The sequence below is a fragment of the Carassius auratus genome, chromosome 3 (genome assembly GCF_003368295.1).
Source record: "Carassius auratus strain Wakin chromosome 3, ASM336829v1, whole genome shotgun sequence".
Taxonomy (NCBI): Eukaryota; Metazoa; Chordata; class Actinopteri; order Cypriniformes; family Cyprinidae; genus Carassius; species Carassius auratus.
Window position 1 is genome coordinate 4197141 of NC_039245.1, and position 26453 is coordinate 4223593.

The 26453-nt window shown below is 36.7% G+C and overlaps 3 protein-coding genes across 9 annotated transcripts; 1 reads left to right on the forward strand and 2 right to left on the reverse strand.

Moving 5' to 3' along the window:
- Window positions 1-270: 270 nt before the first annotated feature.
- Window positions 271-7488, reverse strand: LOC113044150 (uncharacterized). 3 transcript variants are annotated; one of them, XM_026203820.1, is made up of 6 exons: window positions 7466-7488; window positions 6522-6736; window positions 4994-5100; window positions 2114-4912; window positions 1774-1991; window positions 271-726 (listed from the first exon to the last, which is right to left on the reverse strand). In XM_026203820.1, exons 2-6 carry the CDS (start codon window positions 6703-6705, stop codon window positions 621-623), a joined length of 3414 nt encoding a protein of 1137 aa, XP_026059605.1. In that variant the 5' UTR covers window positions 6706-6736; window positions 7466-7488; the 3' UTR covers window positions 271-620. The 3 variants fall into 3 exon arrangements, with proteins under 3 accessions (XP_026059605.1, XP_026059598.1, XP_026059616.1); XM_026203813.1 differs by lacking the exon at window positions 7466-7488 and adding an exon at window positions 6844-7221; XM_026203831.1 differs by lacking the exons at window positions 4994-5100; window positions 7466-7488 and having other exon boundaries at window positions 6522-6637.
- Window positions 7489-13762: 6274 nt separating this feature from the next.
- LOC113044202 (transmembrane and ubiquitin-like domain-containing protein 2) lies at window positions 13763-18583 on the forward strand. Of its 2 annotated transcripts, none has more exons than XM_026203957.1 (3): window positions 13763-13912; window positions 15081-15602; window positions 16949-18583. In XM_026203957.1, the coding sequence occupies exons 2-3, from the start codon at window positions 15097-15099 to the stop codon at window positions 17334-17336; spliced, it is 894 nt and encodes a 297-aa protein (XP_026059742.1). In that variant the 5' UTR covers window positions 13763-13912; window positions 15081-15096; the 3' UTR covers window positions 17337-18583. The 2 variants fall into 2 exon arrangements, with proteins under 2 accessions (XP_026059742.1, XP_026059751.1); XM_026203966.1 differs by having other exon boundaries at window positions 13775-13902.
- A 260-nt stretch (window positions 18584-18843) lies between these two features.
- Window positions 18844-26166, reverse strand: LOC113044190 (ataxin-7-like protein 3). Of its 4 annotated transcripts, none has more exons than XM_026203913.1 (13): window positions 25952-26166; window positions 25258-25317; window positions 24890-25022; window positions 24632-24803; window positions 24223-24320; window positions 24082-24104; window positions 23932-23977; window positions 23783-23820; window positions 23590-23658; window positions 22848-22891; window positions 21664-21735; window positions 20346-20482; window positions 18844-20238 (listed from the first exon to the last, which is right to left on the reverse strand). In XM_026203913.1, exons 1-13 carry the CDS (start codon window positions 25979-25981, stop codon window positions 19991-19993), a joined length of 1170 nt encoding a protein of 389 aa, XP_026059698.1. In that variant the 5' UTR covers window positions 25982-26166; the 3' UTR covers window positions 18844-19990. The 4 variants fall into 4 exon arrangements, with proteins under 4 accessions (XP_026059698.1, XP_026059707.1, XP_026059717.1 ...); XM_026203922.1 differs by having other exon boundaries at window positions 25258-25348; XM_026203932.1 differs by having other exon boundaries at window positions 25258-25367.
- Between the last annotated feature and the right edge of the window lie 287 nt (window positions 26167-26453).

Here is a 26453-nt window from a genome sequence, read left to right on the forward strand (position 1 = left end):
GACAGATTCAAAAAAGAAAGGTAGACGAAACCCTGTTGCTCAGATTCCTTTTGACACATGAGGAAACTAGTGAGCTGCCTACTGCTTACTCAAAATCTATTATATATTATGATGCACCTTCCTTATGATTTTACAACAAAATTATGCACCGATTCAGTATTCATACCACACATAAAAAAGCCTGAGTAAATGAAACATTTTGACAGATCTGAGATGTGCTGGGCTGATGAAGGCTGAATTTAGTTACACAGTGACTAAAAAAAGACAACCTCAAAAACAAGATCGTTGTTTAATTATATACTCCACTGATTCAGAATATACAGAGCATAATATTGAGCATTTCTGACACTAAACATCGATAAAGATTAAAAAAAAACATGATAGAATGACAAAGGCACTCTAAAATGAGTATAAAAATACAAAAAAAGCAAATACTTGTTAACAGAAAATACTGCATAAAAATTAAAAAAATTAAGTAATCTTTTACAATCAGTATTATTTAAATCCTGATTTACATTGCAATTTGATTTACATTTGTAGGAAGGTAATATATAAAAAGAAGTAATACACAATTTACTAATTATTTGTGGTCTTAATGATTTGTATTATTATTCTCAAGGTCAGGATCTGAGTTGATCTTGACTGATTGCAGGTACTCCTTCAATCCCATGAGCCACCAGTGCCTCACGCAAGCAAGCAAGGTATGTGGAGTCTGGATATCCTTCGCTGCACACAAAAAAATCGTTCACATTCACACAAAAAGTTAAACTGGAATTTTTTGATATCAAATTAATGCATTCTGAGAAACTAAGTTTTCTTTCTCCCGTTCCACACTTATTAAATATGATAAACTAATGTTGATTTATCTTTCTGGCCTACAGTTTTTTTTTATTTATTTTTTACTTTCTTAAAAGATTTTCCCTAGTAAAAGAATACTATTAGTAGATACTAATACTATTAGTAGAAAAATCTATGCCATAATTTATTTAAAATACATTTATTTCAAACTAAGTATAGTTTAAATCTAATGACATATTTATTAACATATCATTTAAGACTTACTGATAAAAAATGTAAACTTTATTTAGAGTATTTCTTTAGTGCACAATACAAATTTCTTAATATTAAGCGTAAATGTTTTTTAATATCACTATTAATAATTTATAATATATATATAAATGCAAGTGTTCCACTTTAGCACAATCAAGTATATCTTTAGTTTGACCTCAGCACTACTTCTGCTGTAAATGTAAATGCATTTGTAGTATACTTAGCACAAAATGTATTTCAAATACATTTTAGTATATATTTCTTCACTAAGGTTGTCATGTCACTATTTGGATTGTTTTGTTGTTAAGAAAATTACAGTTAAAGGTCAGCTATAATTAAAGTTCTATAAATCTATTTGAATTTAATTAATCTTCCTCGTCATATTCAAATAACCAATATGATTCCTTTTTGTTAACCTTAATTTCAATTCAGAAATGTAACTGGAATTTAAAACTAAAACTAAAAGCATGACACCTCAGCTGGCAATAGCTGAGGGACAGCACATGTTTTGAAGGATTAGTTTGTGGACACTGTAGTTGGGGCAAACATCCCTGTGGTTATGCACAATCAACACATCCTTGCTAAAATGCTTATTAAAAGTGTTAGAAAAACATGCACAATAAGATAAATGGTGCTCTCTAAAATCATAGAAATCACACATTAACATGTCTATGCCACCAGCAATGGCATAGTTATCTTTGCAAGCTTAGCATCTGGACTCACCCACTCTTCCCTCCATCCACCCTGGTCTTGTGAGGGATCCTGCCCCAGGTTACTTTTGCATCACCAATACCCTTCTTGCTTGAACTTACAGTAAATGTTAGACCTTGATTAAATGCCTTTTCCAGGCATGGCAATAAACTCTGTCCCTTTAGGTCGAGTGGCAGATAAGCCACAAATTGACCACCCTCGAATGGTGACCCAGGATAAGGATCCTTGTCCTAGAAAATATGTGTAAGACACAGAAATTACAAAGTGATATTATATATAATAATAATAATTTGGATATTTTTGGACGGAAGCAATATGTCTTTAATGCTTTAATTAATAAACTGTACAATACCCCTTGAATGCCATCAGGTATGCAGTAAGTGATCTTTGCCGTTGTGTATTTGTTATAGCCTGGAAGACTAAAAGTCATCTCCACACATGTCATAGTGCCTTGGATGCCTTTATGTACTTTGCTGTCCTCTTGTCCTGAATGCTGATCTCTCGTCTGATATTCCTGCTGTGTATTTTTTGAGCTACAACTTTGAAATGGATCCCCTAGCCCCTTCTTCTGAGTGTTCATCTCTGCTTTTCCACACACTAGGCAGTATTTATGCATTTGTACGCTGTCAGAACAATGGATGACACCACTAGTTGTCCGTTTCACAGATGCATTATTTGCTCCACACATGCATTGCTCTGAAGTGGTATGTGACAGCAAGTCGGTCAGTTTCAAAGCCATTGAGGTGTCTTGTTTTTTGTGTGCTTCAAGTGCTAAAGAAGTTGGCCCATAATTTTTTTGTCTCATTGTGTCTTCTCTGGGTTTAGCAAATTGGTTTAGAGAATTTGTCTTGCTTAATACATCCTTAGTATATCTAGGGTTTTCCAACCCTCCCATTGTAGCCGTTTTTGGTTTGATCGATTGACCTCCACTTTTGCAACTGCTGTTAGCCACTTGGCTTGTATCCTGAAAAGAAAACTCATTTAGACTTTGTTCAGACTTGAAGTGATCAGCTTTTGTTGACCATACGCCCAAAGAAGACTTTGCTGGTCCCTGATCTATACCCTCCTGCATGGTCTTCATCTGTGGTAAGGAAGAAGACTTCTGCCCAGAATATACTTCCTTAAATATATCCCTGGCTTGTGAGCAGAGCAGTTTTGGGCCAATCAAGTAAATGCTGTTCTTCACGGTGTGCAAGGTGACTTTAGGAAAACGTGACTGCACATTCAAGCAGCAGGTTTCAAACAGTTTATCTTTTTCAACTCTGCCAAGCCCTGTCAAACTTAACTCCTGAATGCAAAAGTCGCTGGCTACCAAAGCCACTAGATTCTGAAGCTCCCGATGACTTTCTCCAACCTTTGATGAATCTGTGCCCTTCAGTGTAATGCTCATCTCACTTTTGCCTGCTTGCTTCTCAGTCATTTGCAAGCCAGATTTCATGGAGTCCAGTTGGTTGCAGTAGACCTCCTGTATGTAGCCCCACATCAGACAAGACACACTAAGTTCTGCTTCTACTGTAGGAATCTGGCAATCATCATTGGGTTTACCGCCACTGAGGCTATTGGATCTTGCTCTTTGATGGGCATAAGCACTAATCATTGGCTTAGCTGTAATCTGGCTATTTTTCACCTGATCTTTTAGCTGTGGCCGACCTGAGAAACTATTGGCTCTTTTTAAGGGGGATTTGGAAATGGGCAGCGATGTTGAGGAGGGAGCAGCTGTCTTCACTTCAGCATTCCTGGCTGATAGGGCGTTCACACTTGTGTTTACTGAAACTTTGACTCCTGTGGTCAGTGTTGAAGCGAGTCCAGCGGGAGTAGTTGGTTTGGCTATGGATGTGTTGAAGGTGGTTCCACCAAATGTATTCACAGATAACGGGTCTTGGTTTTTAAACAGGACATCCTCTCCTCTACAGCTTGGACTTGTCATCCTGAAGGTTTCAATTCCTTCCCCTGTCAGTTCATTACTGAGTGCGCCTGCGGTGCCAAGCGAAGACCTAAAGGGTGGTGTTGAGTCTAACATTAGCATGTCCATTTTAGCCGTGAAACTCCTTATGTCTCCACCCATCTCTCCTAGCCCAGAGCTCTTAAACCGTGCCGCTAGTTTGTATTCTTTTGTATTCCCAACCTCCCCTTTTCGTTCAGTGCTAGAGCCGATCAGTTTAGGGGGCACTAGAGTATGTACTTGACTTTTTCTCTTACCCTGTTGCTCTCTCTCCAAGGATTCAAGGGATGCTGATAGAGAACTGGAAGAGGATGGTGGCATTTCTGTCAAGTTCTGCATCACGTCTTCCTCTCTCCCAAGCAGTAGCATTTGTTTGGCCTGAGATACCTCACTTTTCTCCCCAACTATATAAATGCTATCCTGGTCATAGCTAAGCAGAACATTAGGCAGTAATAACTGCACCTTTTTTAATGCTGAAGTCAGTCCGTCTGGCATGTAAAGAGCACTCTTTTGAATCTGGTCTTTTCTCAGACAACCCTCTAACCGTTGGTAAAGCTGACTCAGATCCTTATGGGCTTGATGCATGTTCTGTTTAACCCCTGACCTGGTCGGGACCTCTGACTGTAGGTACAGGGTGGTGACCCCCTCGGATGTAACATGAACCACTTGCACTCCATGAAGACACAGTATCTGCTTGTACTCTTTAAGGTTCTCCAGGTAAGCGAACGCATCAGCTTCCATGATGATTGAAAGATCTTCTAAATTAGCTTCATCTATCCTGCACTCTGCCCCCTCCTCTACTTTGCTTTTCTTAGTCCGAGTACTGTGTTCAGTGAGAGCTTCATTGTTATCTTGCAGTCCGAAGTGTCCTAAACCTGCCGTGGATATAGAGCTGACATCTCCAGGTGACTGCGATGTGAAGCTGGCCCATTTCTTTACACTTGCCAGGTCTTCCCTCTTCTCAAGATTTTGACCTCTGTCTCGACTAAAATTAGGATATCTGGCTTTTGAAAGGTGATGATTAACTAACGTCTGCATATAAGGAAAGGCGCCTTGAAAATCAGAGTAGCAGCCTTGCAAGGTGCATGTGTCCTGTAATAAGCCACGTTGTGTACGTAGACCTGGAAACTCACTACGCAGGATATTCAGAGTCTCCGCACCCAGAGGAAGCTGACTGCAATCCACAGTCACAGTCATATCGAGGATCACCTGAAGGAGTGCAAGAGCATCAGTTGTGTGATTGGGAAGTGGAACTTGTATTTTTTTTTCCAAGTTATATGGTCAGCAAACCTTATTTAGACTCATAGACTCTTGTCTTGGGAGACTCAGGGAGAGTTCATATTTTATGCCACCCAGCTGTAAAATGTGAGGATGATGACGAAGTACGCGCTGGACCACTTAATAAAACCAGAAAGAGAAGATCATTCTCATCTGAGAGGCAAAAACTGCCTCAGCTGTTTGCACACTAACAAATAAGATGTTAGCGAACACAGACGGAAGTACATTTTTCATAATGGCTGATCAATAAAAGTATCAATTCTCATTTTCTCTCTGTCTCACCGAAGATCTGGCTCTGCTGCAACACACACACACACACAAGCACAGTGTAAACTCACTTACTTGAGTGAGTGCTTGATAGGGCATAAAGAATACCCCGTCACAACCTGGCCACCCCCCATTCATATACTTTATCAGCAAACTGACTACACAATTAAAATGTTGCCTTGGCAGACCAATCGGCCAGCAAGAGCCAGAAAATTCATTAGATATATGCCAGCTGTCTGGCTGACAATCAGTGCATTTTGGATTTTTTCCCAACTACCTGCTACTTTGGCAATGACATTTGAATGCACTGAAATTCAATGTATGCACCAGAAATGGATTAATATGTGTCAACATTTTATTCTAAAAAGTAAATGCAAACATACCCATGTACTAAAATATATACAGTATCATACAATGTTGGAAAATTTCAGTGTTTAAACCATGTTAAGTGTTTTGCTTATGAATATCCATGAATTATTAATTTATGCATTTTAAATTACAGTAATGTGTGATACAACCAGATACAAATATATATATATTTAATGACATTAATTATGCATGTTGTGGATTAATCTATTGCTTAAATGAATCAGCTATTCAGTTAAATAATTTGATTTTAAGGTTCTAAGAAAGACAAAAAGATTGTATTATTACATTATAATACAAATATAAGAATAATCAACTTTTTGGGCATTCAGCTTTTGCTCTGCAATAAAACAACTATTTGTGTAAACACAAAAACACACACGTTTGTTTTTGTGAAAAGTGGGGACATCCCATAGGCGTAAAGGTTTTTATACTGTACAAACTGTATATTCTATGGTCCCTACACCAACCCTTCACCTAACCCTAGCCCTCACAGGAAACTTTGTGCATTTTTCCTTTCTCATTAAAAAAAAAAAAAAACTCATTCTGTATGGTTTATAAACGTTTTGAAAAATGGGGACATGGATTATGTTCCATAAGTCACCCTCTCCTTGTAATACCTGTGTCATACCCATGTCATTATACAAAGATGTGTCCTGATATGTCACAAAAACATGCCCATATATACTATATGGTTCATGCTACAGAATCTTTTTCCCCCAGAAACAGAATTTGATTATGTTTTATCCTTTTTTTTTTCTTTTTTCCAGAGTAAAGCCTTAGGTTGCAAAGTGGCAAAATTTCCCACATTTCTCCTAGTTATTCCATCAATCCATTTATTTATCTTTTTACACCATTTACTCAGATGTTTAATAGCAGTCATCATTCATAAACATGTAAATAATACCTCTGCTCTCCTCAAATGTGACGAGGGCACGCGGAGGTGTCCGACCGATGATAGTGACTGACATGACCTCTCCTCCTCCGTTCTTCTGGCGTAGGAAGTGAATCAGAAGTTTGTCCCGGAGACATTCATGGTCCACGTCTGTTGGCAAACCGTGAACGCACACCGTGCGGCCTTCCTCTGCCATCCTTCCGGGGTGCCACCTATTAACACTGATTCTAAGTAAACAAAAGTGGATAAGGGCGGTACATTAATGCGTCACCAAACAAGTAATTTGAGCAGATAAATATCTAAACATCCTTTTCAGCTTTGTCAGTCACTATACCTTCCTCATTATTATAAACAACAAGGACGTGAAAGTCGTTGTCCTGTCCAGCGTTTGTGTACGTAGCTCGAGCACACAGGAAGTGTAACTAACAACAGCTCGTGAGAAGAAATTCGGTTAAACTGTCGTTTTTAAAGATGATTATGTAATGTGTTTTTTCTTCTTCGCCCATTTGTATCGATATCAACACCTTAACAATAGAGGATTCCTTTTTCCTCAAGAGTAATTTCTTTGACTTAGTGCCTGGCGTCGTTTACTTGAGAAATAAAAGTGAAAGTAAGGACGCAGAAGATGAGAAATTACGCATTTTATGACTTGAGCCGCATGCAAACTGGGAAATAATGAGTAAAAGTCGTGCACCTAATGTATTCGTTATTATTTAGTGTTTTATTTTTTTGTTATTCATCTAATCTATTTTTTATAGATATAAATTATGTCCCATGTCACGTCGTAGTTTGTCCTTTAAAAGAATATAAATAATTAAAAACAGCATTTATGGGTAGATACAAAAATAAAATAAAAAATGGTTCAGCTACAACAAAGTCTTTTTTATAAACTAATAAAATAAAATGAGTGTTTTCAGATCCCAAGGACAATATTTTATTAATGTTACCTAACGTACCTACGTTTAGACGTTCAGACGTTCACTCATTTTAATTTTCCTACAGATTCTGTAAAAAAAAAAAGAAGACAAAAAACCCCCCACAGAAACAGAAACAGCTTTCAAGTAAGTTATAATACATGCAATACAGTATAAAAGTAAGTATTATTTTGGTGAATTCATAAAATTAGTTTTATTGATTCAGTGATTGAGTACTGAATTTTCAGGAACTTTACACAGGACTACACAAAAATGTGTTGTGGTGCTAGTGCAGGAACATGTTTGCTCACATTCTAGTCTATTAATACCCAGAGCTCCACCATGCGTCAGGTCAACAATATCTTGTGCCAGGCAACTTTTATTTTTTTATTAACAGAAATAGCAAATATTTGAAGGATTGACCACTATACATACATAAAACTCAAATGTTTTAAGTAAGTTTATCATTGATTATTAAAGTACATCCTGGACAGGAGGAACCTGAAAAGCATTTAAGGTAGGAAGACCTTATCTTTAGAGCATATACACTGTTCTCTGTGTTTTTATTGCAATTTAATAATGTGACTTATTAGTCTTTTACTTTAACTCATGAACAAAAATGCTGGGTACCACACATAGGAGTTTTACTTACTCAACTGTGTTCCTATGGCTGATTTGAAAAGTTTATGCCTGTTGTGCAGTGCTGTTTTACTAACAAACACTCATAGGGTGCAAGGCCATAATTTCTGTGCCAATAATTTTTGTTGTAGGCATATTACTTTAGGACGCTTCTAAACACAGAAGCTCTTGTTGGGATGTCCCGGGACACCTTTGCTTTCACTTCTGCCTCTCTAAGCTCCTTTAGGCTGGAGCAGGAGCTGCAGGACTGGGAGGACACCTGGGTGAATGCTCTCTTCTCATTCTTTTGCAGGAATGTGGACTCTTGTCTCAAAAGTAAAGCAGACGTCTGCACTGTGTCTGGCTGCCAGCAGGGGTCACCCTGGTTGTGTCGAGGAGACGCTGTTTAGGAGACCAGAGGTGGATGCAGAGCTAGACCCACGATGCCTGTTCAGGAGGCCATCACATCTGTGTGCGCCCGCTCCTAGACCACGGGGGCTGAACCTGACCTTCCTGCTGTTTACGGCAATGCCCCGCTGCACCTCTGCAGCAGAAACATATCTGTGAGTAGGCCTGCATACGGTCAGAGGGAACAAGAGGGAACACAATGTAAAATGTAGTGAATAAAACAAACTTAATGATTAAAGTACATGGTCCAGTCATTAAAGTCAAAATCTTTCAAAGTACACAAATGTTCAAAGGTAAGGGGTGAGTTTTTTAGATAGATACTTTTATTCAGCAAGTATGCATTAAAATGATCAAAAGGGACAGTAAAGACATTTATATTCAGTGTTATTTTGGTTTCAGTTATTATTTTCATTTTAGTAAAGTTTCAATAATTTTGTTTTGGTCATTCTTACTAGTGTGTATTGTTTATTATTAAGTTAATTTTATTGCAGTTTTATTAATTTTTTATTACATAAAGATAAACTACAATGGTGCCTTGCCAAGTAGCTGAAAAATGTTTTTATTTTTTAATATATTTTATTTCAGTTCAGGTGTACAGTACAGACCAAAAGTTTGGAAACAAGCCTGCATTTATTTGATCAAAAATACAGAAAAAACTGTAATATTGTGAAATATTATTACAACTTAAAATAATAGTTTTCTATTTGAATATACTTAAAAAAAAATTATTCCTGTGATGCAAAGCTGAATTTTCAGCATCATTACTCCAGCCTTCAGTGTCACATGTAACATCCAGTCAATCACATGATCATTTAGAAATCATTCTAATATTCTGATTTATTATGAGTGTTGGAAACAGTTCTGCTGTCTAATATATTTGATCAATAAAAGGTTAAAAAGAACTGCATTTATTAAAAAAAAAATATATATATATATAATAATATATATTCTAATAATATATTTTCTTTACTATCACTTTGTATCAATTTAACACATCCTTGCTGAATAAAAGTATTGATTTTATTAAAAAAACTAAACAATTATTGACAATTAATTTTTTTACTTCTTTTTTTTTTTTTTTTTTTTTTTTACTTTTTTTTCATCAAAGTATCCTAAAAAGTATCACATGTTTTGAAAAAATATTAAGCAGCAGAACCGTTTCCAACTTTGATAATGAATCATTGTATTAGAATAATTTCTAAAGGATCATGTGATAATGATCCTAAAAATTCAGCTTTGCATCACAGAAATAAATGATAATTTAAAGTATAATACATTTAAAAACAATTATTTTAAATTGTAATAATATATCACAATATTACATTTGTTTCTGTATTTTGATCAAATAAATGCAGGCTTGATGAGCAGAAGAAACTTCTTTCAAAAACATTAAAAATAGCAATGTTTCCAAACTTTTGGTCTGTATTGTATTTTATCTCAAGGTAAATACAGTACAGGTGTTTTCAAAAGGTGTTTTTTAAGGTTTAAGTTTAGTTAATTATAAAATCTTGTTTATAATGTTACAAAAAAATGTATTTCAAATAAATGCTGTTCTTTAGAACTTTATATTTACCAAAATATCCTGAAATCAAAACAGCACATTAAACAGCACAACTGTTTTAAACATTGATAAACCTTTAGTTTAAACTTAGTTTATCTTAATAATAAATGTTTCTTGAGCAGCAAATCAACATATTAGAATCATTTCTGAAGGATTATAAGACACTGAAGACTGGAGCAATGATGCTGAAAATTCATTAATTGTAATTCAAAAATCATAAATTGGTATACTATATGTGACCTTGGAGCACAAAACCAAGTCGCTAGGGTATATTTTTACCAATAGCCACAAAAAAAAAAAAACACTTTTGTATGGGTCAAAATTATCATTTTTTCTTTTAGGCCAAAAATCATTAGGATATTAAGTAAAGATCATGTTCAATGAAGATAGTTTGTAAATTTCCTACCATAAATACATCAAAACTTAATTTTTGATGAGTAAAATGCATTGCTAAGAACTTCATTTGGACAAATTCAAAGACGATTTTCTCAGTATTTTGATTTCTTTGCTCCCTCAGATTGCAGATTTTTAAACCGTTGCTTATCTGCCAAATATTGTCTGATCCTATTAAACCTTGCATCAAAAGCTTATTCATTCAGCTTCAATTTGATGCATAAATCTCAAGTTTGAAGAATTGACCCTTAAGACTGGTTTTGTGATCCATATATTGTATCATTAGTTGCATTTTATACAGTAAGTTTACTTAGATTTAGCAATTTGGTTGGATACGCCCTGCCATTTCTATCAACAATGGTTGATGTTTTTATTCAGAAACTAATATCTCATCTTAATGAAAAAACAGTTGTGATCTCAGGAGCATCAGTCTTTCTGTGATGCGCTGAGACCGAAGAGTGGTCAGCTGTGCTCTCTTCAGCATCTCTGACGCTGTGCTCTCTGTAGCCACCTGAGGTCACTGTGTCGCAATAATCCAGCTCAACCTCAGCACTTTAAAAGGTTATCTGCTGCTGCATAATGATGGACTGCTCCTTTGAGCTCCATTTTTAGACAAACTAAAAATAGCTGACTAGAAACAATGGGCTGAACTGAATACTGTTTTTCACTATTGACTCTTGACAATAGAAGTAGGATGGATCATGGCCCCTCGTCAAATAGGGCAGTGCCCTGGGACTTTCACTGTCAGAGGCGTCGAACTAAGAGGACCACAGGGGCCTAAGAGACAGACATAAGGCACTGCAAACATAATATTACTGATACTGGTAGATGGATGGTGCTTTCATATGTGCCTATGGTGGTTCTCGCATATGAAATAAACAAAGACAAGAAAATGAGATTGTCCCAGGACCCACCTTGGCACTAACTGAATGTATTATTGTTTTTTATGCATGTATTACTGTGATGATGTATATAAATATACAAATGTGGAGGATCATATCACTGAATTATCTACACATCGATTCCAAAAAAGTTGGGACACTGTACATATTGTGAATAAAAACAGAATGCAATGATATGGAAGTTTGAAATGTCAATATTTTATTCAGAGTACAACAAAGATGACATATTAAATGCTTAAACTGAGAAAATGTATCATTTTAAGGGAAAAATAAGTTGATTTTAAATTTCATGGCATCAACACATCTCAAAAAAGTTGGGACAAGGCCATGTTTACCACTGTGTGGAATCCCCTCTTCTTTTTATAACAGTCTGCAAACGTCTGGGGACTGAGGAGACAAGTTACTCAAGTTTAGGTATAGGAATGTTGTCCCATTCTTGTCTAATATAGGCTTCTAGTTGCTCAACTGTCTTAGGTCTTCTTTGACACATCTTCCTCTTTATGATGTGCCAAATGTTTTCGATGAGTGAAAAGATCTGGAATGCAGGCTGGCCATTTCAGTACCCGGCCATTTCCACTTTGCCACAGTCCATTTTAAATGAGCCTTGGCCCAGAGAAATGCCTGCGCTTCTGGATCATGTTTAGATATGATTCTTTTTTGACCTATAGAGTTTCAGCTGGCAACGGCGAATGGCACAGTGGATTGTTTTCACCGACAATGTTTTCTGGAAGTATTCCTGAGCCCATGTTGTGATTTCCATTACAGTAGCGTTCCTGTATGTGATGCAGTTTCGTCTAAGGGCCCGAAGATCACGGGCATCCAGTCTGGTTTTCGGGCCTTGACCCTTACACACTTTGGATGATATTATGCACAGTAGATGATGATAACTTCAAACTCATTGCAATTTTTCTCTGAGAAACTCCTTTCTGATATTTAGCCACTATTTTTCACCACAGCATTGGGGGAATTGGTGATCCTCTGCCCATCTTGACTTCTGAGACACACTGCCACTCTGAGAGGCTCTTTTTATACCCAATCATGTTGCCAAATGACCTAATAAGTTGCAAACTGGTCCTCCAGCTTTTCCTTATATGTACATTTAACTTTTTTGGCCTCTTATTGCTACCTGTACCGACTTTTTTGGAATGTGTAGCTCTCATGAAATCCAAAAGGAGACAATGGCATGACATTTCAAAATGTCTCACTTTCAACATTAGATGTGTTATCTATATTCTATTGTTAATAAAATATAAGTTTATGAGATTTGTAAATTATTCCGTTCCTTTTTAACTCACAATTTGTACAGTGTCACAACCTTTTTGGAATCGGGTTTGTATGAACTACTTTAACTTGAAAAATTACTGTTTGTTATTGTCCTCTTGCATTAATGACGAACTATTTTCTTGTTTGCCACTGTAAAGCTGCTTTTGAAGTTCAATACAACTTGACTTGTTGCAGTGTTTATTTGTTTATTTGCATACCCATTCCTCACTATCAAGGTAGCGGCTATTCTTCATGAGGTCCTACAAGTAAAAAAAAAAAACACCTATATATATATATATATATATACATTAATACACAACAATAAAAGTCAAGTCAATAAAACATACAACCCTAAAATTCATTCGAAACATAAAAATCAACAATTTACTGTATATTGTGCCATTAAATATTCATTTAAATATTTTTAAACCTCTTTTTACTTATTAAAAAATATTGTATATATTTTCATTCCACTGTACATTAGTCCGTTTCTTTACATTCATTTTTTAACCAGAAAAACAAACAACAAAAAATCCTTTTGAAGCATGCCTCTTGTTTAAATTATGACTAGCACTACTATACAAAATTTAACAATACAGGACATGAGGAACTCTAGACACTGAAATATTTCTAATAAAAATAAAATAATAATAATAATAATTGTCCTTTTATATCACTAGTGGCCAGCCTAAAATTTTATGCGTTCTTACATTATTAGCTCTTCTATTAAGGTTTAGAGTGAGTCGAATTTCTTCATTTCTTAAAGTTTTTTATTTTATTAAAATGCCACAATATTATATTTTATATCTACATCAATCATAGTTTTTTTTAAACCACCTCATTTGAAAAAAGAAGTTTTATATTCAAAACAAAGAGCTAAAGTTTTAAGTAATTTATCTGCAGTAATTTTATAAATAAAAATTAAAAATGTAGGGGCCTGATACAACCATTTTTGCCCTTGAATTTAGTTTTAGTTATATGAATTATTCTATATTTAATGTATAGACATCTAACAATAACTACGAACAAAAAAAATATTTTTAATTGATGTTAAGTTTTATACATTGTGTCAGATGTTTGTTTTTTTGTCACCAGCGTGTCATGTTTCGATCGCTTTGAAACAGTGAATCATTTTGCGAGGTTCAATTGATTCGAAGCTTCGAAAAGATTCGTTTCTCCCCGTCACTATCGAACACCACGTGACCTTCATACGCTGAGCGTCAGCTGTGCGCGTGCGCGTGAGATTGTACGTGTGTTTATTTATTTCTTAGCCAAGTATTTTGTCTTTCAACCGGTGTAGGGATTAAAACATCGACGATCCAAGATGATCTGAAGTAAGAGAAGGTAAATGTGCTGTAATATCTGTTTAAAGGACATGTGTTCTGTTAAAACTCGTGAATCAAGGTCGTCCTGCATTGCTGCTAAGTTACGTTACATGATTACCTGCCTCCCCTTGCAGATAGACAAAACAAAGCAGACTTTTTCATTCAATTTCTTTTAATGTACGGTTTTCGTCTCTTTTGTTTTTTATATCGAGTGTAGCTCATTCTAGGCCCTGTTTGCGACATTAAATGTGCAACGGTGAAGGTTTGTTAAAGGTTTTTAGTGGAAACCGCTAGCGAGCTTCTAAATGTACAAACTGTCTGGTAATATTGTATTATTGATGAGCTAATATATAACTTAACAGAGGACAATTATAGTTTTAATGCAAGAAGTGTATATGTCATTCAGAACTTAATGTCATTGGGCTTATTGCCTAATGCGGCTAAGAAGTGTGTCACTTAATGTTAGGTAACAGAGTTAGGGGTCTTTACACTCTTAACGATCCATACAACGAACAAACACTCTGATGTTCTGTTAGATGATCTAACCAGACAGGTAATGCTTTCTAACAGTGTAACCCAAAACTGAAGTCCAATGACAATTAAACATGACAATATGACAATAATTACCTGTCATAAATAGAATATTCAAACAGGTCACCAAGACTGAGATGACTTCTGTTAAGTTCGATTCGCTTTCTTAATGCACTTTTTTTTGAGTTTGGTCTAACTTTTGGTCTTGGTATTATGAAATACTCAAGAAATAGCAAAATAACTGTTTTGAACATGTTTTCATTTGAATATTTTCCATTTTATTTTTAATTCCAATTAAAGTAATTTAGTCATTTTGTTGTGGTGTGATTAGTTTTTGTTGAATGTTTTTAAGGTTTTTAAATTATTTCAGTTAACATTTGTTTACAAGTAACAAGTATTACAAGTGGTTTTACTTTTAGTTAACCCTTAATAACACTATTCCAGGGGAAAGAAATGTTTCTCATCCAAAAAATGTCTCTGAAATAGCATTCTTTTTTTTGTGTGGTGGCATCACCGAGCCTCATTTATTCTATTGGATAATGTTAACTAATTGTCTTGTTAAATATCCTATTTCACTTGGTAATTTGTCACATGATGTAAGTAAAAAGGGTTGTGAGCATATTTAATGCTGATCTTTCTCTTTCTTGTCTGTGCAGGTGGAGAGGGGCTGGGATGGCGGTGTGTGCTCTAACTGTGCTTGACGGGCTCGGGGAGGAGGCCACGGCTTTGGGCAGCGTGGTTGTCCTGTTCCTGGCTGTGGTTCTTGCCTGGCTGTCTACCCACGTGGCCGACCGTGGAGATCACATTCTGGGTACCATTCTCACCGTGGGTGCCCACGCCTCCCTCATCGGCCTTGGGGGTCACGACAGCTACGCGAACCCCCCACCCAGCTCAGAGCCCAGCGAGCAGCTGGATGAAGAACCCGCTGAGGAGGAGAAACAGGAAGAGGGCGAGGATGGGCGAGAGGATGTGCCTGGAGAGGAGCTGCTGGATATTCAGGGTGGGAGGAAGAAAGTGATTTATGTTCAGGCTGAGGAAAGGGAAGAGGGGAAAGAGGAAGGGATGGAAGAAGAGGCGGAGGATGAGACCAGCGGTATCACGGTGAGACTGAAGTTCCTGAATGACACAGAGGAGCTGGCAGTACTCAGACCACAGGACACCGTTGGACTGCTGAAGAGGTGAGACAAACACACACATGACACAGCAAAAATATAGTGCACTCTTATTTGTGAATTGGAGAAATTTAACTTAAAGGGGACCTATTATGCCCCTTATTACAAGATGCAGCGTTAGTCTTGGGTTGATTTTAATATTACATAATTAGACATGGGGGGAGGGGGCATTTCAAAAAACATAAAAGAGCTGTTTTTGTGTGTATTGCTTTAAATGCAAATGAGCTGCATATGTCTGCCCTGTCTTCAGAAGAGGGCATGGCGTATACATCTCTGCTTTGCATACCTACAGCAATAAGCAGCTGGTAGAAGCAACATGACTGAGAATGAACATATGAGAATGAACCAGGACATCTCAGAATGGTTTTTTGATACTTTTATGTAGTCTTCACAGCCCATTTGCAATGATGGATGAGCAACACACTTATAAACAAATAGTTATATAATGATCGCTGTGTGCTTTAACGAAATGACACGCTCACACAAATGTGGTCAAAACATTATCCACTGTGTCCTCAGTCGCTCGGATGTTGGGAGAAAATGAAGACTCTTACATTCAGTGTTATATCCGAGCACTGGCATTTCTTAAGAAACATTGTAGACGTCACAGCTGCTCGAGCGTGGAGAAAATGGAGGACAGCATACAACCAAGCACTACTTGCTGAGGACATAAACTACTGTAGCTCAGGGCTGTCAGTCAGCGGTCATGGGTGGGCCTAAATAATGTGACCTCACATTGCTATGAGAATCAAAACATGTCTGATGAGAGTGATTTGGTTTAATGGAGAAGTGTGTGGATTTTTCTCATGCTGGGGTGGTTCTGTTCACACACAGCCAACACATTTACAGACAAACACCATGTAAAAGTGGAGTTTGCATAAAAGGTGCCCTTTAAAGGATTAGTTCACTTCCAAAATAAAAACTTCCTGATAATTTACTCACCCCCATGTCATCCAAGATGTTCATATCTTTCTGTCTTCATTCATACACAATCCCAGCCGAGGAATAAATGTGAATGATCGGTCATTATATATATATATATATATATATATATAAAGAAAAAGTTTTATGTCATACATTTCGCACACAATGTTTTGCCATCCACAGGACCACGTCACCCTGATAGAGAGCTCGCTGTATCAAGATTTTGCTTCTGAAGTTTAAACCACATCAAAACATTAATGTCTTAATTCAATAACATTTGTCACAAGACAGGGTGAGACTGCAAGAAAAAGAAATGTAATGGCCAAAAGCAAATGCAGTAAAATCCTTCCTTTCTTTGGTGTTGATTAATTGCACATGCAGCTCAGTTTTGTTTGTTAATGATCCCTCTCTCTCTCTGTGTCTCTCAGTAAGTACTTCTCTGGCCGTGAACATCAGATTAAACTCATCTACCAGGGTCAGCTGTTGCAGGATCCTCAGCGCTCTCTCCTGTCCCTCAACATCACCCACAACAGCGTCCTCCACTGTCACGTCTCTCAAGCCCAGGCGCTGCGTGAAGCGGCCGCAGAGGAGAGCCCTCGAGCTGGGAGGGGCTCCGTGCTCAGCGGGGGGCTTCGCTCGGCCGGCCTGGCTCTCAGCACAGGAAGCCTGGTGATCCCCGTGTTCGTGGTGCTGCTCGCCGTCATCTGGTACTTCCGAATCAACTACCGCCAGCTGTTCACTGCCCCGGCCACCATCTCTTTGGTTGGGGTCACAGTCTTCTTCAGCTTCCTCATCTTCGGCATGCACAGTCGATGAGAAGATGGATGAAGAGAGGAATGATGCCAATATTAGGGAAGAAGGAAAACGAAACAATAGGACATGAAAATAATCAATCAGTGGTAGCCGAGAAAGTTCTCAGGGAGTTCTTGAGGGTTCTGGTGCCATGGAAGTTGTGTGTGTGTGTGTGTGTGTGTTAGGTGAGAGTGTGTGCTAGTGTTTTCAGCTTCAGTCGTGAGCAGCACAAAGTAATACTGCTGAATAATTTAGCTTCTTGGGGAAAAAATAGCTTTATAATTATTCAATCTCAGCCTAAAGTGTAGCTTCTCCGTGTAAAGAGAAGTCAGGATCCCATGTCTGACTGGTCTTTTCATTTAAAGGGAATCGCAGATTGTCAACTGATTGTTTTTTATCAATGAATGTGACTCTTCTTCTCTGATAACAGCACTACTATCTTCTGTAGTAGCAAAAAATGTCATATGTTTAAATGTTAATACACAAATAACAGATGTGATGTGCTAGCTAGCAGATATTTTGAGACATCAATTTACTCAAACTCATGTTTGATGTTCATGATTGGCAGATTTTATTTTTATTTTGCCAGTGTCACTGAGGTCTGTATTTGTTTCATACTTATTTCTATATAACATTATGGTTAAGCATGTCTGCTGCTAGTTACAGCTCAGTTATCATTTAGGATATGAAAGTTTTATATATGACGAGTTTACATGCAAACATACGGGAGTATTTGGACGGCTATAGTCTGAAGAGTCTGTAGAAAACTCACTGCATTAATAGGCATTTCATATGCAACGTCAGTAACAAAGCAAATAATGTTTTGTCCTGTGTGAAATCTGTATATAAGCAATGTATTTACTTGAGATAAATCAAGAGGGGCATGGAAGAAACTAAAAGCTCTCTGAAGTTGATGATATACGGGGCAATGTTTTTGAGCAATATTGCTTGTGCCCTTTCCCATTGAGAATGGTTAACAAATGTCTATATAGATACTTTAGATCAGTCGTGGGCCATGTCTCACTTGGTTGTCCGTTGGTGGCAACATGGCCTAAAAAGTTGCCCTGTGTATCACCAGCCTGACAGTTTGATGGTTCTTGTATAAATGGGTCATTTCTCTCAGTATTTTCAGCAATATCTGCACGTTTTAGGGGAAATTCTCTACTTATTCTCATTCTCACTATTACAGTGGACTAGCACCTCTTTAAATGCTTTTTGGTTTTGCTTTGATGCGGTAATACAGAATAAATTTGCTCATCTTTGAAATGAAATTTTTTGTTCTTATCTACAAACCGTCCCATCCATGATCCAGCTTAAAGGGCAACACGCACATAATATATTTTGAAGAACGTTGGAAAACAAGCAATATTGGAGCCTATTAACTTCCATTGTATGAAAAAAAGAGACATTTCTCAAACTATAAACAAGCATATTCCATAAGATAAAGATTGTCAAACATTTTTGAAAACGACATGACATTTTAAGGGTGAACTGTCCTTTTAAGAGTGAATTAAGAATTTGTGAGAACAAATAATCCTGAGAAATATTTATTTAGACTATTACAGAGATAATACAGTCCATTGAGAGCCAGAGCAATTACAGCATCACAGAAGAAACATCCACCCAAAGCAATTGTTTATCCTCAGTTGTACCATCTTTTTTTTTTCTCCATCATGCGGACACTTCAGTTCACACTCTCAGGTCATTTAAAATTTCACTGAAAATACAATAAGGCGCCTATATGGGCTGGATGTTATCCATTTAAGTGCATGTACAATTACCGTACTATTTGCATTTGAAATTTTTATTTAATTTTTTATTAACAAACATTTTATACAAAACAAGCAGACATCTAACAAAGTCTCAGCAATTTAAACTTTGTAATCCAAGAAAATGCATACGTTAAAGATCAAGAGGTCAAAAAGCCATGATTCGATAATAAAAAAAATTAAATAAAAAATTACTTTGACACTAAACTAAATAAATAAAGTATCAGACAAGAAATATTAGCCATGACAACAAACAAGAATATTAACTTCAAAAGAGTCCCAAAAAGCAAAGGATTGTGTATTCACAGATTTGGCAGAAAGCTGTCGGTAGCACAATGTAAGTCCATTATTTAGCATGACATTGTCTAGAGAGAGTATGAGTAGTAGCTTCACTTGCAGAAGACAACAGGTTGCAGTAACATTAGCAAGATGATATGAAGCAAAGACACCCTTTAAAACCAGTAGAGGACATTGCACAGATTAACCTAATGTATACATGTGCCACTAGGAAACAAAATATTTGCAACATCCCATTCACATACATGCAATCTGTTCAGCATTCACCCACACATGCATCACTTTAAACCCAAATCTCATGTATACACACACAAGAGTATTCAATAACACAATGACAGTGAACTGCATAGTAAAAAAAACATTCTTGCTCCAACTCACATCCACATATGAAAACTACATCTAATCACAAGAACACTCACTTTTCACTGTGCAACAATGTGCCATGACAAATGTAATCTATTGTGCCCCAGATCTTTCCTCTCTTACACATTCAACTGAGAGTGTCTCATCTTGTTCATATACCTTGAAATAGTGGAAACTAGAGATCACATAAGGATTCATCAAATCAATCATTATCAAAAACTGTGTAAGTGTGTGTGAGTATCATGTTCCCTAGTTCAGGTCATCGTAGTGGCTAGGGGCTAGGGGAACTGGCAGTTTTGGTCGCTTTTTCCGACTGGACAGGCCCAGTGCATTCTGGGAGCTGCTGCTACTGCTCCCGCCACCTACTACTCTATCTCGGTCTCCTCTCTCTCGTTCCTGCCCTTTGTCCCGCTCTCCTCCACTTCCAGTGGTAGTCAGAGTCAGTGTGCTGGGCTTCTTCTTTTTCTTAGGTCTCTTAGATTCTGAGTTATTGGTGCCTGACAAAAAGACTGTGAATAAGTGGAAAAAATAACACACACACACACACACACACAAAAAAAAAGACAGAGCATGCAATTTTTAAAAGCTTTCATGAAAAACTCACTGGCTTTTGAAGATGCTGAGTCTGATGGTGAGATATCAGAGGAGCCATCCCACTGGAGGCGAGACATGATGAGCTGGCCATCAGGGGCATCATAGCCATCATTTTCCAGCATTGTATCAGAGTCAGGTAGCACTGACCTGTCAAACAGGAAAGAAGATATAACTGCACAGAGGAAAATGCTGAATAAGCACACGTTTACCAAGAACCCCAGTTCAAAGAAACAATCAAAAGATCTGAAACCAAAGAGACATTTGCTGATGAGCTGACATAGTTTCCGCTGTCACCTTTCATTTTATAGGTTAAAACTGCACATTAAATTTTCAACAGGCATTATTAAAATTGTGACGCTAAAGAACATTTTTTTCTTTTATTTTACTTCCTTTGGATATCAGCATCTACAAAGTACCTTAAATGTAAATTAGTCAACAAAAGCTTGACAAATAAGATAAAAGTGTAATTTATGGAAATATTATGCTCAGTCAATAAAAGAAAAGGACTAGACGAAATGGGCTTCTTCAAGAAAAAAGAAAACCATGAACAGGCCATCATTTAAACAGAATGTTATTAAATAAGGTCTCATTTGTTAACATTAGATAATGTATTATCTAACATGAATTAACAATGAGCAATAGATTTTTACAGCATTTATTAACTTTTGTTAATATAAGTTAATAAAAATACAGTTGTTCATTGTTCATGTTAGGGTTGGAATACATTATACAACTTTTAATATCTGAACAGATTTTATAAAATTAACATTTGCTCACTTTTAAATGGTTACAGAAGAAAAACTGGGCATCATCCTCTGTTAAAAGTTTAAGGGCATTCAGAACACAACAAACTCACATTGAAACATGCTTCCTGTTGCTAGGAAACACATTTCGATTGAAAACAATGTTTTAAAATTTGTTTAAAGACTGAATCATAGTATAAAGCTAAGTCTGCACCCACAATACACTAATACACTGAAATCTGCAGACTGACTCTGTCTTGCTCCAACTAATGTTGACTCTTCCAGACTGGGGGGGAGGGGCAGTGAATTCCAACCTTTACTTAAAAATGCATTAACTAATGTTAACAATAGATTTAACTTAAGAAAAGTCACAACAGACTAAGATGTACACTGACTCCAGATGGTGTGCCTCAAGCCTCAATACGAGGACCTATTTGTTTTTCACCATTATGTTTGCGCAGCTGCTACAACTGAACACAAGCTTGATAAAAAAGAGGTACATTAAGAGAGAGACAGATGAAGGGAGAGGAAAACGGGTGGGTACATTGTTTTCTGATCAGGGTTGGGAGAAGGGGTGAAACTCACGCGGACGGCCCAAGGAGGAAGACCCTGACTGCCCTCCTCTGTTCGTCCGTGTGCTGGGGACACCGCTGGGACCTGCCAGGACACAACGTGGCATTACGCACTGCACCAGAGACAATGACGGGCAAGAGACTGAGTGAACACGGCCAGCAGGACTGGAAAAGAGGCTCTAGGGTTAGATATTAGCATTTAGGGAAGGGGGTTTCCATGCTGGCTGATGCTCAAGAAGTCTCTTGCTGCGTAAAACAGGCAGTGCTTTAAAACGATCTATGACTGTCCAATTGGGAAATGATGGTGCACTTTTATGTCCAATTGGAATGGAGACAGATTATTTCAATTAAACATTTTTAACAGAAGCTAGGCCAAATTAAATGACACGAAAGAAAACTGAAAAGTGAGCACCAATCAAAAATATGGGGTTTATATGGAGTTGCCAGTTGTGTTCCGTAAAATCAGTCCCAACACAACATGATCATTTCCATTTCCACGAATGAAAAAGACCATGTGTTCACACATCACATGCACAATCAATCTATGGGTCAAAAGCAGCAGCACACACACACACACACACATCCTCGACACTCAAACAGTAAAAAACTATGTCCCCTTGACTCTACCTTTTCCTTGTACTTCTGATCACATGACAGGCTTCATGAGAGGAATGGTTTGCTCAAAAATTAGCATTTTAATCATTTCTTCATCTTCATGTGGTCAAATATATCATCTTAGTGAAATTTTTAACCAATTAAAACAGTATATGCTTCTTTTTCGTTATGCAAATATGTTCATAAGTATTGATCATTTTAAAAGCTACAAAAATGCAAATGTTGCTTAATGCAGGGTTATAAGCAGCCTTAACATAAGTGTAAAAAAAAAAAAAAAGTTGATTGGCCAGGCCTAAAAAAATATGCAAAGATCTCAAATCTCCTAGACTGCTTTCACAGATGTTTCGGTCTTCAGTAAGTTTGTATTCCTCATAATATACGTCTTCTGTGGAAAAAATACTTACTCTTTTCTGGCAAAAGAAAGATGAAAAACGTGATGACTTTCACAATGACTAAGGCAATGGACAGGAACTCTAAATGTCAGTGGCCTGAGTGTAACACTGTGTGCATTTGTGAGAACAAGTCACAGATGTTTATTTATATGGTTTCCTGTTAGTTCACAAATATAGACTGAATTCTTACCGAGTACACATCTTCTTTGTGTGCTCTGATACGACCCCACATTGCTGAGGAAAGACAGAGTTTGTTAGCAAGAGGTAAATTCCAGTGGTTGAGAGATAGTATAATGCCAATAATACCATTTAATGGCAAAACAGCTGAAAAGAAACTAAAATGATTAACACTTATTTCACATATTCACAAAAGATCTTGGTACATTTGTAACCAAAAAAAAAAAAAAAAGGGGGCAAAATACCACTTTTATTATTGGTCAAACTTATCCTAATATTTGTAAATGTTCAAAATATTAGTTCAATATATTATACATAATATAGTTTAATAAAGATTTTTATTTACCTGCATTTAAATCTGAAACATTACTATATGGTAGAAAAAACATCAAGGGTTTGGATAAATAGATATGATTTTGAATTAAATTTCAGTTTTGAATTGCGTTTTTTGAAGATGAATTAAGATTTTTTTTCCACTGTAATTAATAATTATTTAATTATTATTATATAAATTATACGACTTTTATTTGTTGACCTAATCTTTAATTTATAGATAACTTTATTTTTATATAGATTTATTTTTAGAAGGAAAAATAAAAAAATATATTTTATGGTAAACGGTCTACATAATAGTAATAAATATAACAATTATGTAATAATATAATATACTTTTAATAAAATATTCTTAATATAATTATATATTCTCTATGTAAGAATATAATAATAAATGTATGTATGTGTATAAGGCTGTTTACTGTAGTTAGTATAGAGCGCAGCTCCTCAGGTCCCAAAGTCTCATAACTGATACCAGAGCTGTAGTTATACTGCATGAGTGAATGAGAGAGAGAGAGAGAGAGTGAAACAACATCGCCGTAACACTACTGTAATAAATGCAACAGTGAAAGCAAGAACCTATGTTATGAATGTTAACATAATGAATCACCTCACCTTGTACAGGTCTGGATTGACATTACTGCTGAGCTCTCCTGCAGTGCAACAAGACACAAAAAGACTCACAACACGTTCAAGTGAAGCCTGGTGTCTGTCGTGCAGTGCACTACCTTTAAACAACTACATTCAGTCAGAATAAAACCCACCGTTCTTTTGCTTCAGGGACTTGGATCTCCTGGGAGAGTTTGGATTCTAAAACAAAACAGTTCCGTTTCAAACATTATTTTCAATTTATTATAATCTAGAACATCTGGCTTGCATTTTCAACATGTTCATATCTGCTAAAAGTTTTATACCTTTTCTGATTTTCTTTTCTTGGCTGTGAAAATAAGAAAAAAAAAAAAAAAAAATAATAATAATGGCGCAACATTTGGCGACTGATAGTGGTGAAGGACGTAAGGGGAAAAGAGAGAACCAGACAGACTGGATGAGCTCACCTTTCTTCTCTGAACCATAGGACCAGTCATTGTCATTGATATCATCATTGTCTTCCTGGTCGCTTTCTGACTTGCTTGTGTTGTTGCTGCTGGCTATTCTGTAGAAGCAGCAGAACAATCAATGCTTTGGAATGCCATTAGAATTTTCCCTCAGGGATCAATAAAATCTCTCTATCTGGCAGAGAGTCTGTGTTACTTGACATGTGTCACCCCTAATTTTTCACATTTTCCCACCAGTACATGGCAATAGAATCAAAACGCTGAAGTAAAACAAAAAAGCAAACAGACATTAGGATGAATTAATAATTTCGGTCAACTATTGCTTTAAGCATTCCCTTCAATGTCTGCGTATTTAGTGAGAAAAGGGTAAACTCATTCAGTTTTTAATGTGAACTAAATGGTGTGGCACCTGCGGTTGGCTATTCGGCTGCTGTTGCGGCCCATGCCGAGACACTTCTCCAGATGAGGAGCGAAGCGAGAGGCTGCAATACTCCGGCTGCAGTTGGGACACACACACTCCTTATTCTTCCACTGGTTGTACACCTGCCCAAAGATGTCCACACCAGGCTGGTCCACTATTTCTACATCAGAGGGAGCATCAATCTTAAAAGCATGCAGCCTAGGCCTTAGAAATAATGAATTTGTTTATTTTTTATGAATGACTCACCAAAATCCTTCATACTTTCTTGGTCCGTTTCATCCAGGAAGAAGTAGCCCTGTTTGACCGCCCTGTGCACCTCAAAGCACAGCCCTAAACAGGCATCTTCCACTAGGTCAGAGTAAACGTCATGAGCCAAGGCCTACAACAAAGCAGATGTTTTGCAAGAAAAGGTCATTCATTTTTGAATGAATCATGTGCCTTATTTGTCTATGATACAGGCTACTTTGTGAGCCTGTGAATTTTAGTGGTTAGCCTGCATGAAACAATTCTTACGCAAACAGATGCATTTATATGAAACAACATTTACAAAGAACTACAAATGCAGACTCTTTTGTACATTTCATAAATGAAACTCATTATCTGCAACACTTTACCTCGAGCTTGGTGTTTTCCAGGCCTGACAGAGACATATCCTCCATTTTCATTTGCGACAACTATTGTAGGAGAGCTATCATTGTGACAATGCTGAAAGAGGAGGAAAACACTGAAATACAAACCGGCACATTACATCATGTACGTATGGTCCTCCTACTGTCTAAAGATAAAAGTGTGATAAAAGCGTTTCTAAACAATTAGTAAACATTTACAAGCACATTTGTTTATATTGTTAATTATTTATTATCGACTATTTGTTATTTCTTAAAATAAAAAAACATTTTCTAGGCTATAAGGTCCATTTTATAACATGCGTGTCATATTTATTAATTATTTATCATGTTCAGCTAGCTGATATAACGGGTATACTGTGAAAATGGGCGGGCAAAGCAATTATTCAGTAAAACAGCAATCAAATAAGATAAACGATTTCTGGTAATTAATAAACAGTGCATATTTAAACCTACTAAAACTGCTGAACACACATGTACACAGTGTCATTGTAAACATAGCTGACAGGCACGAATGTGACACTGCCCTGTTTTCTCTGTCATATAACTTCCCATATGGCGGATATTGGAAACACTGTTTCAAAATCGCAGAAATGTGTGATACAAAGTACTACCTGACGATGAGCGCGCGCATCAAAAAGCATATTTGTTGCGCTCTTTTTTAAATTGTATCTCTACTTACCAAGACTAAACGGGCTGGGTCTTGTGTCATTCAGGGACCCCCTGTTCTCGTTTAACCACAACATAGAACAAATTCAAAACGAACGAACATATGAAAATAATGAAAGTATTATGTTACAAAAATGATTAGATGCCAGGCCGAATAAGTCGTTTGCGTACAGATGATGTTTGAAAATATAACATCGCTGCCATTTTGGCTCCGGTTAGACATCACTAATCGATTACTGATTTTGGGTGACACATCGATTGAGATGCCTTGAATTCGTTCCAATTTCATGATTACACAAACGAATTCATACACACACACATATTGATTTATATATATAATTTTTTTATTTTTTCGTCTAGGCTATAAGGTCCACTTTATAACATGCGTGTCATATTTATAAATTACTAAATATTATTACATATATGTATACACACACACACACACACACACACACACATATATATATATATATATATTTGTATATGTACGTGTGTAAATGTTTGATATATGAAGT

Bases quoted from the DNA above. Each gene is read 5' to 3' on its own strand.
- LOC113044150 (XM_026203820.1), bottom strand. From the start codon at position 6,705: ATGGCAGAGGAAGGCCGCACGGTGTGCGTTCACGGTTTGCCAACAGAC. The intron at 1,992-2,113 runs GTATTGTACAGT...CATATTTTCTAG, and splicing joins TACCTGATGGCATTCAAGGG to GACAAGGATCCTTATCCTGG. The intron at 727-1,773 runs GTGAGTCCAGAT...TTTTGTGTGCAG, and splicing joins GTGGATGGAGGGAAGAGTGG to CGAAGGATATCCAGACTCCA.
- LOC113044202 (XM_026203957.1), top strand. From the start codon at position 15,097: ATGGCGGTGTGTGCTCTAACTGTGCTTGACGGGCTCGGGGAGGAGGCC. The intron at 15,603-16,948 runs GTGAGACAAACA...TGTGTCTCTCAG, and splicing joins ACCGTTGGACTGCTGAAGAG to TAAGTACTTCTCTGGCCGTG.
- LOC113044190 (XM_026203913.1), bottom strand. From the start codon at position 25,981: ATGACACAAGACCCAGCCCGTTTAGTCTTG. The intron at 21,736-22,847 runs GTAAGAATTCAG...GTGTCCTGGCAG, and splicing joins ACAAAGAAGATGTGTACTCG to GTCCCAGCGGTGTCCCCAGC. The intron at 20,239-20,345 runs GTGAGTTTTTCA...TCTTTTTGTCAG, and splicing joins CTCAGCATCTTCAAAAGCCA to GCACCAATAACTCAGAATCT.